General features: G+C 28.2%; 2 protein-coding genes across 2 annotated transcripts; one reads left to right on the forward strand and one right to left on the reverse strand.

Annotated features, from left to right (window-relative positions):
* Positions 1-3555: 3555 nt before the first annotated feature.
* Positions 3556-9256, reverse strand: LOC107072614 (ubiquitin domain-containing protein 1). The gene is made up of 4 exons (XM_015332690.2): positions 8898-9256; positions 8077-8436; positions 7873-7991; positions 3556-7782 (listed from the first exon to the last, which is right to left on the reverse strand). The coding sequence occupies exons 1-4, from the start codon at positions 8977-8979 to the stop codon at positions 7621-7623; spliced, it is 723 nt and encodes a 240-aa protein (XP_015188176.1). The 5' UTR covers positions 8980-9256; the 3' UTR covers positions 3556-7620.
* Positions 9257-9562: 306 nt separating this feature from the next.
* On the forward strand, positions 9563-13603 carry Mms19 (MMS19 nucleotide excision repair protein). The gene is made up of 9 exons (XM_015332689.2): positions 9563-9842; positions 10017-10255; positions 10359-10691; positions 10770-11364; positions 11515-11796; positions 11875-12596; positions 12700-12957; positions 13045-13209; positions 13297-13603. Exons 1-9 carry the CDS (start codon positions 9746-9748, stop codon positions 13495-13497), a joined length of 2892 nt encoding a protein of 963 aa, XP_015188175.2. The 5' UTR covers positions 9563-9745; the 3' UTR covers positions 13498-13603.
* The last annotated feature ends 76 nt before the right edge of the window (positions 13604-13679 follow it).

The following is a 13679-nucleotide window of genomic DNA, read 5'->3' on the forward strand; positions in this document are numbered from 1 at the left end:
ATTCTTATTGTAATAAATATGATTTCATTGAAAACAATCACCGTTCGCATCATCCATCTTTTATGATAGTAATTAGAAATGAGAGAGGCTGAGAAACAGAGAGAAAAAGACTCGTTGAAAAGTTTAGTCGAGTTTGTAAAGCGAGTTTTACATTTGAAGATGATGATGATGATGATGATGATGATAATAATGAATAAGAAAATAAAAGAAGAAACAGAAATGTATAATACAAGTTTGGGGTGGCGAGCGAACGGCTTTATTGTTAGTTGGAAGGATATTATGAAAAGGAGATGTGTGTGTGTGTTGAAAGTGAGAGTGGCAATGTGATGAGATCCGGCAAAGTACTACGAGCACGGACAAATGTATGTTATTTTTCTATCGAGAAATTCTATATACATATATATATCCATCCGGCTGGGCCTTTCGGTCGCCACTCTAACTACTACTCGCGATCAAACCAAACGCGAATAATTCATCTTTATGAATTAAAATTAGCGAGCGAAATGCTCGCGATATAAAGAAGGAAGAAGAACACAAGAGTAATTAATAAATATTACACGATAATTAACGTTATATGATAAGACAAGAAGAGAGTTGATATTAATTAAGCGAGTAGCATTATTTCGGACATGTTTTTTTATCTATCGTCTACAAAAAATTGACCTGACCGTTATATGAATGTATGATTGACGAATGAATGAATGAATGAATGAATGAATGAATGAAAGAGAGAATGTAGCAAAGTATAAAATAACGCGTCGAATAATAGATATAACTCGTGAATCGGAGATCTATCTTGTGGAATTACAGAAATGTCGTCCTCATCTTTTGTCATACTTTCCTTTCTTCTTCTTCTTCTTCTTCTTCTTCTTCTGACATTTACATTTTGAACATTTGTACATCTCGAGAGAAATGAGCTTCGATCTTTATTCGATCTTTCTTTGATATGCGAGGGGAAAAAAGGGAGAACCGAAGAAAATAGAAAAACCATCCGATGCAACTGCAAGCGTTACATTATTTTACTACTGTGTATATTATTATTAATATTATTGTATTAGGATTTTTTTATTATTTTTATGATTATGATTATGATTATCGGAGTAAGAAATATACAAACAAAAAGTAAAGTTCCTTGAAAATTTGAGACGGAAAGCACCTTTCGAGCTTTTTTTACATTTGATCGATCAACAATTGTATCTTTTCTTTGGACGAGAGCCTTTCACTGCTGCAAAACTCGAATCGCGTTTTCCGTTTCACGAGAACAGACTGCCATTGTGTTGGACATTTTTTTCTTGTTTTTTCTTCTTCTAATAATTACATATATAAATCGAAGGCCAGAAATGACATTGGTATAAAAAAAAAAAAATTGAAAAAAAAAAAGTAGAGAGAGAGAATGCGAATGCGTGAATGTAAGATAAAATTGGGAGAGTACCTACTCATACACGTGTTTGATCGTTAAATATTTTATCAAATAAACAAGCGCGTTGCGATGTGTAATTAATGAACTAACTTTAATTAATTACATTACATTAGCCGACATCTGACAATGAACGAATTTCGAAAAGCGCAAACGTCGTCGTATCACCACCGTTGTCAAGGAAAATTCATGTTTCTCTTCGGATTTCGGCTCGCGTCGAAAAATAAGTAAGCATTTCCTTTTTTCGTACCGTTTCGATTTTTCGAAAAAACAACATATGGACAAAATAGAAAGCGAACAGCTTAGTGTACTTGCAAACGTTTTTTCCACTTATTTTTTCCCACCTCTTCAATCCCTTTATCAAAAACCCCCCTAATCTATACAGAAATTATATTTAAGTAAATAATAATAATAATATTAATCTTCATAAGGAAAATCGATTTTTTGATCATTTAGTATATGCTAAAGTTACATTATTATTATTATTATTATTATTATGAAACACTTTTCTCTCATTAGTTATATTTATTGAAGAACATAGGAAAAAAAAACTAAATGGGTTTGGCGGTAACCCTTTCGCTCAACACCCCCTTTTACTACGTCATAATGACGCAAATATAATTATATTAATTTAAATAAAATAAAGTTAATATTATTATTTCTTACGACTAGCAGGGATCCGAAGAAGCCACAAATAGTTCTTGAAACGAGCCTTTTAAAACTTATATCTACAGTAATATAATTTAATTAATAAATAGTATATGCTTTTCCTATTAGATGGCGGCACATATTTTCCCAGTCGGTAAGAATGAATTAATAGCTAGTACCGCTAGATGGCGGCACATATTTTCCCAGTCGGTAAGAATGAATTAATAGCTAGTACCGCTAGATGGTAAAACATATTTTCCCCAGTCGGTAATAAAATACAGATTTTAGAATATATTTTTGTTATTAAATGATTAAAAAGTATAATGCAATGTAAACAATTATATTTTTTATATGATATGAAAATAAATGTATCTTAACAATATTATAATATTTGCTTCTTTCCTTTCTTTTTCCTAAGAAAATTATTATTTTTACCTCTAATCATCATATTATTGTCTTGATTATTTCTTGTCACTGCATGAAACACACACAGCTACCTGCATTCTATTTGCATAATAATTGGCATGGAATAATCTCTAGAAAAAAGATGATATTAATTCATACAAATACATAAATTTTCCTTATTAATCGATGAACAATAATATATCTTCCATTAGCATGTACAAAACTTGATAAAAGATTTTGACAAGAATAGCATTTCCTAATATAATAAATTAGTCATTTGTTTGTGATAACTAATTTCTGGTATTAAAAGGACAATCACAAGATTTCCAATGAATTATCAACATACTTTCAAGTTGATTTTGTGTATAAATTGATACAACTTATAGATAAAATTCACATGAAAGAATCGTTAAAGAGAATTTTCACAACATTAGATTTTATTTGACAATGCATTATATATTATAATTAAATACGTATAGAAATGAATTTAGGTGAATTTGTTTAATTTCATTATGCTAACAATCGTCAAGTTAACGGTCTATATAATAATTGTATTTTTGTTCTTCATGAAGGAATGAAAAACGAAAAAAAAGTAATAAAAACCACACAATAATAATAATAATAATAATAATAATAATGAATATCTATTGAATTGAATATGAATTATGTAGTAACGTAAATGTCGTAATTTGTTGTCGATAATAAGTGTCGATACGGGGACATGTATTCATACTTTCAATTAAAAGTATTAAATTAACATTATTCATTCGATTAGTTGAAAAAATGTACTGTTGTATTGTACGTTTGCTAAACTCACAACTACTACCCTTTAATCACAATGTTTATTTGGTAGCTTTTAAGTTTGAAAAATTGTCTTCAATATCTCATCAATAAGATCCGATTAGCCAGAAATATCAAATATGTTATTGGCAGTTTTGCTACATTGTTCAATCGTCAATCAGTCAATCAATCAATTCTTTCGAGTCGTTCTTTCGAGTCGTTCTTACAACAAATTATCACGCATTGGTCCAGCGTAGCAATGTAAATATTTAGGCAACTGCTCTATTAGGCATTTGGAATTGCACTTTTATATCATTGTAAAGATGTTTATTTACATGTTACATTTGTTAAATGATATTACTCTCTCTCTCTCTCTCTCTTTTACTTACTTTTTTGCTTACTTTTTTGCTTACTTTTTTGCACTTTTTACTCTCATATACCTTCTTTTACTGCATAAAATATGAGTATTTTAATAAATAGCGCATGAATATTATTATTTGTCAAATAATATTGAGAGAAAATACAAATAAAAACTATTAATTAATGAAAAATATTAAGCTGAACGAGCGACAAAATAAATTACAAGTTTGAGTTATTATCAAAAGGCCCACATTCAACGATGTTATATTCTTCTTGTGTTGTAATTGTTATTATTACAAACTTATGGATATTATCGTACTATCTATCTATCCGACTACTATCTTCTGATAGTTAATGTTTTTTAATGATTTTTTAAATAAACTATATTTAATAACTCCAATACCAATTGAGCGATCAAAATGCAATCTCTGTCACGATACATTTACAGACAACCCAATTTTGGGATATACCAATACTAACATCAGTCTAATCAAATTTATTATCACGGAAAACCTTCGATGACCAACGATTCAATAGCTAAGTTGTAATAACAAGAAATATTTTATAGCTAATGCGTTTTACAAATTAAATGCAACATTACCTTTGCTTGCTTGCTTGCTTTCAATCATATTATTCACAAATGCGAAAAGTAAAACATTTTTTAAACTCATTCGTTTTCCAGAAAAAAATTACAAAAAAAAAAATATACAACGCACTGCTATATCGAAAAGAAAAAATTAATAATGTTATACAATATATAGTTTAAAGCGTAATCATATATATCATGTATACATATCTCTATCTATATATTAAACAGTGCGAATTGCATTTTTTAAAGCTGACACTGATATTTTTAACACACTTTACACACTCATATTTGTTTATTTTTTAAGCAAAAGTACTGTTCAACATTCTGTTATATTATTAATTAATTATGTGCTAAAGAAATGCATGATCGTTCAAATACCATTATCTTTTTCATTTTGCATATGAAATAGGTTTTATACTTGTTTTTCTTTTTTTCATATCATTCTAATAAATATAATACAACTGCAACTTGTCCACAAATAATATTAATAGTTAATAATAATAATAATAATAATAATAATAACTGACGTAAGATTAAATATCTTATATTTAATTATATCGTGAAATTTTATATCTTTGTTATTATTTTATTACGAACATAAGAAAAATTGGTGTTGCCAAAATTCAAATGATTGCATTAATATGATGAATAAATTTTCCTTCAAATTTCATTCGATTATTCATTTGCATATAAGATATTTGTATAAATAATTATAAATACGCGTACTTACAAGTCAGTACAATTTTCATATACATCTTATTGTTAGTTAATAAAAAAATTATATATATATATATATATATATATATATATTCAGCCTACAACCAACATTTCTTTGCATTTTATTATACGGATAATATTTTGTTGCTCAAGTAACATAGCTATAAAATGATCGACATTTGTTAATATTCATTTGAAAAAATTTCTCTCGATTCTGTAATATTTCTTCTTACTTCTTGTATCTCGTTTAATGCCCTTATCAAATTCTCAATATAAAGAAAGAAAAAAAACATAATAATCCGCATTGAAAAGTAAACCTTTTTTCTTCTTTCTTTCTTTCTTTCTTTCTATCTTTCTTTTTCGTTATCTCAATTATTGCACTTATATTCACAATTGTCACTGCAACAATGAAATAAAATTTCCATCGATGATACGATTAAAAAGTTATCTAATTAAATTTTAAATGTAGTAACTTTATAAGTGCTTCCAAAACAACCAAAATTCCATCAAATTTTCAATTATTCGTGTTAACGACGCGACAGGCCGTAATACTCAATTACCTTTTTTTTTTTTTTTAACTGTTCTATAAAAAATAGCTTACAATACTTCATGTTTTTTTTTTCTTTTTTTTTTTTTAACCATCTTGTATATTATAAATACATGAGGAATGTGCGAATACTCCAAGAGTTTGGTATTCTAGACAATGGGACTTAATTAATCATATTAGGTATACTTATAGAAAATTTGTATATTATCAAATGTAATCTCTAAATGATTCGATATATTTTGTCTTTTTTCAATATTTTCAATATAGCTCTTCAAGTTTTCATGAATAATGTGAGCTACATATAATTGTACATGTGCGCGTTTTAATATTAATAGTTAGTTAATAGACATTTGAAAAATTAAACTCGCTAATTGGTTATTATTATTATTATTATTATTATTGTTATCATCATCATTGAGTTACTTTTACTTTCACTTTTGATCTCATTTATTAATAATTTTAATATGAAATTTACCACGACTAGATGTTAGATGGTACTCGCACATCCCCAAATAACATACATATTCTCGCACACACATTGTCACACTGCAACCCAATATTGATAATTAATTAGAATGTATATGAAATAAGCTATATGTCATAATAGTTATGTTAGTAAAGTTAAAAAATTCATTAGCATATTATGCCATAATATTTGCAATAATAATAATATTATTATTATTACAATTTAGGTCATTTGTTTCTCTGTGACATATGGAACAAAAAACACATTTTTCCGTTGAACAATGCCAAAAAGTATGACTAGCAACGTGTTACCAATTTTATTTCAACCCCTTAACCGCAAGTGCGTAATATATTACGACGACAACATATAGGTAGGTGAAATCATGAGACAACATGATTAAAATGACAAATAATATTTATAAATAAATCTGTGCTAAAGATGATACTTCAGTTCCACATGTCATCTTCACATGATATAGTCTTATTTTCTTCATCTGATTATAAATTATTATTTTTAAAGACCTTAATCTTATTATCTCTTAGTAGTACTTACAGGAAGGAATCATAGATTTTTTTTTTTTTTCAGGCCTTTATTTAGGCCATATCAAATTATACATACATACATATATATAGATGTGTGTATACACATTTATATATATATATGTTTTCCAAAGTATGCAAAGTTATGCTTTTCATAATTCTTTACACTGCTGGATAAAATATTATAATTTATAAATTTAATAATGAAATATATACGGTGCTGTAAAATATTAATTTTTTTTTTTTTTTTTTTAATAAAATAAAATATATTGAAATAATATATTAATCAAATGAATAACATACTACATTCGTTAAACCATAGGAATACAATAAAACATACAATAATAATAGTAATATAGTTATAATAAAAATAAAAGAAAATAATTAATATTAATGTTCTTTCAATTATTCTCTGTTATTGTCCATCGAGTTATTCCTCACTTTGCTTTGATTAACTATCAACAATATCGCTGTAATTTCCAATATGAATGATACATTTTATTTGTCTGATTGTTAATTATGTAATAGCTTTTAACAAGATTATTTATAGTTTCTTACATAAATATGTTATTTTTTTTTCTTATTTCCTTTTTATATTTTTACAGCACCAGTACTATCATTGGTAACAATATTATAATGACGATAATAATCATTTTCAATATTAATTAAATAGAAATGTTTATAATTGTCAAACTTTGCATATAGTATATTAAATTTGCATTCGCTTATTGGATGTTGAAGATATAGCTCAGTCGATTTTTACTGTACATGTAAATAGATAACATTGAGTAAAATAAGCACATTCTCATACACACACACACACGCGCAATGCTCCGTGCTATTTGCTAGTCATTGTTATAGTTTAATCGAAATATTATAGACAGAATATATATATATTATATTTCATAACGAACGAACGAACGAACGAACGAACGAACGAACGAATCCTGAAACAACTTAAATTCAATGAATTATTATTGTATCAAACCAATTTCAATGAATACACAAATTTAACAATTTGATAAATATAATTAAAAGTGCTAAACATTTGTTTGAATATGTGCAAGAATGTGCTTAGTATGGATTATTATTATTGGTTTAGCGGTGTGTTTTGTTTGGTCACTTCGTCGATATACGCATATATATGTAAATTCAACTGGTTTTAGCTGGACTGTCATCTGTTTTTTCTGGATTTACAATAACTTGAATTACATAACCCGGCTGCACTTTAGCTTCTTCTATATGCATCTTATCACCTAATAATTTTCCACCGAAAAACCACCGCTGTCGTGATGGTTCTAGGCCTTCTTGACTCTAATTGTACAAATATCAAATATAATTGAAATCATAATACCAATGAAATACTCTTTTGTTGTTTCATTTAATAATAATAATAATACATACTTGTAATTTCTTTTTCGCAATACCGATAGTATCCTTGCTGTATACAGGTAATTTAATATCTCCTAAAGTTGTTGATAGTCGTAATTTTAAAGTTTGTTCAGTTCCCCCATCAACTGGTTCTAAACAAATATAATATTAACACAAAGCCGATGTTAGACAAAGCAATCATTTGATGATATAATATTGATATTTGTCACTATTTACCTGAACAATCTGCTGGTGAATCTCTGCCGCTATCCTCTTTTACAATATTAATTGGATATGATAAACAATAAATAGGGACTTGATATCGTGTACCTAATTCGTCATAACATTCGGTTAAGAAACCATTTGGCACGGATACATTAGCTCCATCCAATATAGCCTGCGCTAATTGATAATCCTGTGCTTCTGCTGCGGTCGCCCCAGCTCTCAATGCATCCCATATTTCTTTTCTTCCATCAAATGCAGGAGCCGTATCCCAAAATTCATCTCTTTTACTTCTTAGTTGACCTTCGGTTAAAGGTACGTCCGACTTCCATCTAATTACCTCGTGACAAAGAGGGTGATTTTTTCTTGAATTTCCTATGTAAATAATGTAACAACAACGTGTACACATCAACCATTGCATTACACGATGCACCATGTATACTATTTCGTACAATACTAACATTCGTATAATTAAATATACGAAGAATTAATAGATAAACAATTTACAAAATCATTTTTTTTTTTTTTTTTTTTTATTTTTTACAAACAAAACTGATGTCTTTCAGACAACAAATCTTCTAATAAAACACAAATAATTTCAACGCGAGGATAAATATATCATTGCCACAGCTATTACGTTAAAACGTTATCAATTATAATGAAAAGAAACAAAAACCATAATTACAAATGATAAATTCATTTGAAACAAATGATGTCAGGTGTATATACATATAAGACGCATTACAGAGCAGATCTGAAGGTAAAAGAAAAACTACTTCAAGGTTAGTTAAAGTTAAGCGTAATTTTGAGTTGACCGATTTTCTTATTAGTTTTACCTGAACTAGTTCTCGTTGAATTTCCTGACGTGTCATCGACTGAGGCATTTCTAGCCCTTGTTATGCCTATGCAGCCTCCCATTCTAGGCGGCTAAAGAAACTAAACATTTCACTGAAATTTAACAACACCTCACATGCCATTTTCATCCATTTTACTTTTATATAGTGTTAATCTCTGGCCACGAGGGGCGCTATAATCTAACCTCAAATAGAAATACCAAATGTTCCAATTTAATTTTCATTAATTGTGTCTCATTTGATTTATTTTCTTTTTTAGAATCGTTATCATTTATCCTATTTATATTTACTTTTCCTCGCAATGATTCAACGTAAATAATCGATGATCAACCCATATATGTTATAATATACGATGCATCTCACATGCATCATAATGTGTGTGTGATAGTGGTGGTTGTGGTTGTGGGGGCAGGGAATTTTTCTCACGCATGCGCACTATTTAATCCTCAGTAACGTATATACTTCACCCAAATATGGGGTATCGTTAGACTCCCGTGACAATTGAAATACGGTAAACTGAGAAGGGACTTTTACACGTACCTACTGTTGCACATAGTTACGTCAATGGAAATAACCATCGTCGAGCTGTGACGTCAGCTTGCGCATGCGCACGAAGGCTCCCACGTGGGAAAAATCCCACGTCCTGGTTGGTATCATTGGTGTGATGATGAGGTGCATCATGTGTATATGTATATAAAATCATCGAACAAAAAATTTACTTTAAAAGTATGTTTGAAAGTAATGGAGAATGCATATGATAAAATTTTTGAGGTTAGCTCGTACTACAATTTCGTTGTTAGAGAGCACATAGCCTGAAGGCATGTTTGGAGATGGCTTCTCCAGCAAGTTCAACTCTTGCAGAGAGGTTATCGGCTAATTTTAATGATAGACTAGCGTTACTTTCCCTATGTAAAGATATAGCCTTGGGTGAGTATTATAGTTATATATTGTACTAACTATTCAATTTGTATGAAGGTATATATTGCAATTTTATAAGTTAATGTTTATATCAAATATTTGACAAAATATTGTAACCTCTCACATGATACAAATTTATTGTATTAAGAATAAAATAATGATTTTATTTCAATAATATTCCAGAGATACAACGAGGAAATGTAAAATTATGTACATTAGTTGAAGAATTAGGTCCTTTTGTAACAAATGAGGTTGTCAACATTCGAGAAAGAGGAATCACTACACTTTCCTACATACTCTCCGAGATACCAAATGACTTTCTTAATGAATCCGAATTACATTTTATCATAGTATTCTATTGTGATAGATTAAAAGATCATCATACCATTCTACCAGCAGTTATTCGTGGAATTTTAACAATAGTACGTAAATATTAGTAGTATTAGTGTTTTCAAAACAATTCAATAGATGATTTTTTAATAGATGTATTTTTTGCATGTTTTCTTATCATTTTGTTGATGTTAGGTTCAAATGATTAATCTACCTCATGACGCACCAGTTTATTTATTCACAAACATGTTTGAACATGTTCAATGTCAAGCTCAACTTTTAGAAGATCGTCGTAACATCTATAAAATTTTTATAACACTATTACAAAATAAATTGGATGATTTGAAAGAAATGGGAGCTAATTTTGTTTACGGAGTTATATCTTCTATTGATGGCGAACGTGATCCTAGGAATCTTATGTTATTGTTCAACGTGCTTCCAAATTTTATCAAAGAATTTCAATTGGGACATTTAACGGAAGAAATGTTTGACGTTATCTCGTGTTACTTTCCGATAGATTTTAATCCTGTAATTATATCGATATATGATATTAGAAATATTTGCATAATATTTGTATGCGGCGACATAATAGATCATTATTTGCAGATCAATGCGGACATGGTCAGTATAACGCGAGAAGACTTGGCAGAATTGTTAGCACCTTGTCTCTACGCGACTCCTGAATTTGCTGAATTTTGTTTACCACTTGTAATGGAAAAACTATCTTCCGATCTTAAAGTTGCCAAATTGGACTCTTTGAATTTATTATGCAAAAGTGCCAATGTATTTGGTGCGAACAGATTGGAACCATATCTTTCAGAGCTTTGGTCTATTATGAGAAAAGATGTTATGTCTGGTGGTGATTTAGAAATGAAAAATGCTACCCTTAAGACATTAGCTACATTAATTGAAATTATAACTGTCAATAAAAGACTCCACGAAACATTTATTGACAAAATATTAACGGATACTAAAATGTCTTTATGCGATATACAATTAAGTTTATTCAGACCGATAACAAATTTATTAGAAGCTGTAGCAAGGGTGAATAAACAAACTTGTATACACGTATTACGTGTTATAGTGCCAATTTTTCTTGGTCATTATTCTACAAAACAAACATTATTGGATAAAGTCATCATAATAGATACTTTAAATAATTTCATTAAAATTGCCTCTGACTTAAGTTTCCCTATCAAAAGTATGTATTTAATTAATGATAAATATTATATTAATGATACAATTTTCAAAATTATAATATTTCATATTGTGATTTTTTCATGTGCCAAAATAATATTTTCATACAATTTATGTTTCTTTTTCTTTTTTTTTTTTTTTTTCTTTCTTTAAGGTATCCCAGAATTAACTTGGACAGACATTCCGCAGCTATATATTGATGGATTAACTGATAATTATATAGAGTTAAGAAGTAAAATACTTATTGGTTTGACCATACAAAGAGCTTATTTAAATCAAACTCATAGAATTTTATTATACGATACTGTATGTAACGAAATTGATAACGGCAATTTGTTATTGATAAAGATTTGTCATGCGTGCCTTGCAGAATTCGCTACTTTATATCCAAATGAAGTATTAACATTGACACAAGAAAAACTTGAGATAGATACAGGTAAATAATCATCAGGTAATAAATTCAATTCATTTATATTCAACTAATTATAATAATCAATATATTTGTATATTTCAGACGATACAAATGTAAAAGTTACAATTTGTAGGTTACAAGCATTATCCGTAATTGCAAAAATTCCAGAATTGACTAATGAAATTTTACCAAAAATTCTTGGTGCAGGCAATTCTCTTAATTCAGAGATAAGTCTTACCGCATTAAATTGTATTCATAAACTTGTTTCAACTAAAGACAATTTTGATATTCAATATTATTTGTACAATGAATGTAACATAGTTGATAGATTAATATTGTTTGCAACCAAACATACTTCTGCTGATAAATTGTCCCTTATATCGAATATTTGTCAATGTATTGTGAGAGGTCTTTCCACTGTGGATCAACAAACGATTACGGATAAATATATTGTCCAAATAACGCAACAAACTTGCGATACTAGTGTTGTTACTGTGATAATCAGTTTACTTATTTCTTTACGACAAGATGTTAAGTTAACGCTTGACAAATGTTTATTACAAAGTCTATACAACTTGGCTATAAATAATTCTAATTCTATTACAAGAATGATATCTTGTCAATTACTTGCCGTAATACTAAACAAAATGAACAACATGGAACATTTTAAAGATTGTTTTTTATATCTCGAAGAAAAAGTTAAGACAAATTTGGAATCTAATTTTGATATAAATACAAAACGGGCAACTGTTATTTTATATATTTGGTTAACGAAAGCAGCTGTTACAAAAGGAAGTTATAATTCTCAAGATTGTCTCAATGTTGTACGTATAGATTTGTTGAAATTAATAAAAAATACAAGAATACCCACAAGATGATATGATTGCACTGAAAATAATTGATAATAATATTATATTATATTTGTAGTTTACAGAAATACTGAAACATAAGGAAGTAGGTGAATATGTTGCTGAAGAATATAAAATGTTAACGTGTAATGTGGAGGATGCTTTAACGCATGAAAACTTTTGTAATATAAAGATGTTTTATAAACAAAGAATATTTCAGCATTTATTAAAGCAAAATAATTATTTTGTAAAGAATTCAAGACAAAATTATTTAATTGCTTTAACTTATTTAATAGAAGAAATGCCTACCGAACTATTGTATATGCATTTATCAGATGTAAGTTTATATTGTTTATTTAATAATATTATTACTCTTAAATAACTCTTTAATAATAATGATAATAATATTTATTTCCAATAACAGTTAGTTCTTATTCTCTTTGAATCTTTATCCTTGGATAATGAACAATTGGTTCTTTCTACCTTAACAGTTTTAAAACTGTTATTAAATACAAAACATACGATTTTTTCTGATAAGATGCAATCTTTTCTTCCAAAACTTTTGCAATTGACGACTCACAAATCAATGGTAATTATTTATTTAGTTAGTTATTATTTACATCATCCCCTCCATTGATTATATAATAATCATTAATAATTATAATTTCATTTTCAGAACATCAGAATTGTAGCTCTAGACTGTTTGACGAGTTACACGAATTATCCTGCTATATTGATTAACACATATAAACCAAACGTTTTAAAAAAACTGCAAAAGGTTCTTGACGATAAAAAACGTTTAGTAAGGAAAGCAGCTGTAAAAGCTAGAACCCATTGGTTTTTAGTTTCCACGCCTGGTGGAATCAAAAATGAATGAATGAATGAATGAATGAATGAATGAATTAATTAATTAATTAATAAATAATTTACATTAAAGTTTAATTCTATTATAATAGTTGAAATAAAATTTGTTAATTCATTCATATTGCTGAATTTACTTACTAATTAAAAATCATGTAAAACGAATTAACCAAACCGAACCGAACCGAACCGAATCGA

The sequence above is a fragment of the Polistes dominula genome, unplaced genomic scaffold, assembly GCF_049000335.1.
Source record: "Polistes dominula isolate Pdom_NZ unplaced genomic scaffold, Pdom_raw_medaka contig_80, whole genome shotgun sequence".
Lineage (NCBI taxonomy): Eukaryota > Metazoa > Arthropoda > Insecta > Hymenoptera > Vespidae > Polistes > Polistes dominula.